Consider the following 3,279-nt stretch of genomic DNA (forward strand, 5'->3'; position numbering starts at 1 on the left):
CAGTTCAAAGGGCTTAGTCAGATCTGGTAGACCGAGGGCTGGTGACTCGAGTAAAGTTCTCTTAATTCGTTGAAAGGCCTGTTGTTGTTCCTCTCCCCAGTGGAACAGGACCCCGGGCTTGGTGAGAGGATACAGAGGGGCAGCCATCTCAGCAAAACCCGGGAGCCAGAGGCGGCAGTAGCCGGCTGTACCTAGGAACTCCTGCACCTGGCGGGGGTTCCTTGGAGGGGGTATGGAGATTATGGCCTCCTTCCTTGCTTCCGTGAGCCATCTCTGTCCTCCCTCCAGGGTGTAACCCAGGTAAATGACTCTGCTTTGGCAAATCTGGGCCTTCTTGGCCGAAGCCCAATAGCCCTTCTGTCCCAGTTTAGCCAAAAGGGCCCGAGTGCCTCTTAAACATTCAGCCTGGGTTCTGGCCGCTAGGAGGAGGTCATCCATATATTGAAGCATGATTAAAGCTGGGTGTTCGACCCGGAACTCGGCCAGGTCTGTGTGTAGGGCTTCATCAAAGAGGGTCGGGCTGTTCTTAAACCCCTGGGGGAGCCAAGTCCAGGTCAACTGTCCTGAGAGTCCCATCTCTGGGTCCCTCCATTCAAAAGCAAACAGCAGCTGGCTCTGGGGATGCAATCTCAGACAGAAGAAGGCATCCTTTAAGTCCAGTATCGTATATCAAATGTGGGTTGGTGGAAGAGTGCTGAGGAGGTTGTAAGAGTTTGGCACCGTGGGGTGTATATCTTCAACTCGTTTATTAACCTCCCTCAAGTCTTGAACCGGTCTGTAATCCCCTGTCCCAGGCTTTTTTTACAGGCAGGAGGGGGGTATTCCAAGGGGATCGACAGGGCATAAGTACCCCCTGGTCCAAGAGCCTCCGGATGTGTGGTTTAATGCCCTCGTGGGCTTCCCGGGACATGGGATACTGTTTGATTGAAATGGGAGTGGCGGAGGCTTTTAACTAAATAACAAGTGGGGGTTGGTCGTGAGCCAGCCCCAAGCCGCCAGTCTCGGCCCATGCCGAGGGAAATTCTCTCAACCAGTCCTGCATCTCTTGTGGTGGCCCCTTAGGGGGCTCGGATTCAAACAGGCGGTATTCTTCTTCCAATTTTAGGGCTAGGACTTGTAGGGGGGTCCCTTTGGGTCCCGTAACGGTTGACCCCTTGTCATCAAAATAGATCTGAGCCTTGAGCTTAGTCAACAGGTCTCGGCCCAATAATGGGTGAGGGCAATCAGGTATATGCAAAAAAGAGTGGGTTACCTGTCCAGATGCCAGCTGAACCTTTCTCTCGGTGGTCCATCGATACCTTCTGCTACCCGTGGCCCCCTGGACCAAAGCTGTGCGGTCATTGAGAGAGCCTCCGGTATGAGTCAGGACTGAATGTTGAGCCCCGGTGTCCATTAAGAAGGTTACTGGCTGCCCCCCGATCTTGAGAGTTATCCTAGGCTCGGGGGGGGGGGGCTCCTGGCCTTGACTTCCCTAATCCTCCAGATTGAGGAGGTCCGTGGCCCTTGGCTTAGTTCTCCGAGACCCTTGAGGTTTCCTTGGGCAATCATGAGCCCAATGTCCTCTCTCTTTGCAGTAAGCACACTGGTCTTTGTCAAGCGGTATCCTTCTTTGATCTCCCATCCTAACTCCCTCTCTACCCTGTCCCTGAGATATTACAGCGGCCAGGACTTTATTTATTTCTCTGTGACGTTTCTTATCCCTTTCTTCCTGTTTCTGCCATATCCTCTCCTCCCGCTCTTCGGGAGTTTCTCTCTTATTAAACATTTTCTCTGCCTCTCTCAATAAATCTGACAAACTGAACGAATGCAATCCCTCTAGTCTCTGTAATTTGGCCCTTATATCTGGATTTGACTGATAGATGAAAGACAAGATGACGCCCGGCGCCTGTCCTGGGTCTTCTGGATCGTATGGGGTATACATCCTATAGGCCTCTTTGAGTCTTTCCAAGAATGCTGCTGGCGTCTCATCCTTTCCCTGGATCACATTTCTAACCTGAGCCAAATTGGTAGGGCGTCTAGCAGCCCCCCAGAGACCCGCTAAGAGCAACTGGCGATAGAGACGTAGGTGCTCCCTACCTTCTGGGGTCATGAAGTCCCAGTTCGGGCGGGTGAGGGGAAAGGCTGCATCAATGATATTAGGCAATTGGGTGGGTCTTCCATCGTCTCCAGGAACCTGCTTCCGAGCCTCCAAGAAGACTCGCTGCTTCTCCTCCATTGTCAGGAGGGTCTGCAATAACTGCTGACAATCGTCCCACGTAGGCTGGTGGGTCATTAAAATGGACTCAATCAGGTTAGTCAAGGCAACAGAGTCCTTAGAGAAAGGAGGATTATGTTGCTTCCAGTTGTAAAGATCAGAGGCCGAAAATGGCCAGTATTGGAGCTGGTGATTGGGGCCCTTCCGGAGAGGGAAGGCCCTGGATTCTTTGGCTGGTTTGTCGCACCTTCCTCGGAGGCGACCGGCAATTGGGGAGGGAGCCGGAGCCTCATCCGCAATTGGGGAGGGAGCCGGAGCCTCATCCTCCCGCTCTCTCTGTAGAGGATGTTCGGGGGCCGCCGGTCCCTCTGGCCCCCGATTCCCCGGGTATGGCGGTGGGTCCTCTGTCAGGAGGTCAATAAGAGGTGTATTGGGGTCCGGGGGAAGGACAGGGGTCTTAGGGGGATCCTTTCGTGGGAGAACAGGGTAAAGGGAGGAGGCAGGAGGGGCGAGAGGGGGCAGCGGTGCCGTCGGGGGGCAGGCCTAGGGCGCTGGAGGGGAGAGGAATGGCCTAACCCAGGGGAGGGGTTCAGTCGCCAGGAGTCTCCATATGGTGATGTATGGGACCTGGTCCGGGTGACCATGGGGACTCGGAGCGAAAACTTTTCCCTCCACCTGTGAAATAAGACTGAGGTTAAAGGTTCCCTCGCGAGGCCATCCTACATCCATCATGACCCATTCGGCCTCGCAAAGGGTGATCCATTTATTCTTTTTGACTACAACTCCTTCGTTGTTAGCTTGTGCCTTCACGTCTGACCAGTGGTCAAGCGTGAGGCTCAAGGGGGTGGTGACAGTCTGTCCCATGGCTGTTTCTAGGAGGAGAACGGTTAAACAGAAAACGAAATCGACAGACAAATATAAATAAGACTAACACGCGCTGCGTGGCTTCGGTTCCAAACCGAAAGCAAAAGCTCAGAAGGAGACTGCGAGGGTCTGGACCCCTCGTCTCCGACCAACACCATGTATCCCTTGGATACGTGAGTGGCCCCGAAAAACCGTGCCCCTGAGGGGACTTCAGACACCCG

At 54.0% G+C, this 3,279-nt stretch overlaps 1 protein-coding gene across 1 annotated transcript; it reads right to left on the minus strand.

Annotated features, from left to right (window-relative positions):
- Nucleotides 1-1,702: 1,702 nt before the first annotated feature.
- LOC131911161 (uncharacterized) lies at nucleotides 1,703-3,058 on the minus strand (the record flags this gene model as incomplete). The annotated part of the gene is given in 1 exon segment (XM_059263097.1): nucleotides 1,703-3,058. A coding segment is annotated over 1 exon segment (1,356 nt), but the record flags the coding sequence as incomplete, so codon positions are not given.
- Between the last annotated feature and the right edge of the window lie 221 nt (nucleotides 3,059-3,279).

This window comes from Peromyscus eremicus, chromosome 5, assembly GCF_949786415.1.
Source record: "Peromyscus eremicus chromosome 5, PerEre_H2_v1, whole genome shotgun sequence".
Classification (NCBI taxonomy): domain Eukaryota; kingdom Metazoa; phylum Chordata; class Mammalia; order Rodentia; family Cricetidae; genus Peromyscus; species Peromyscus eremicus.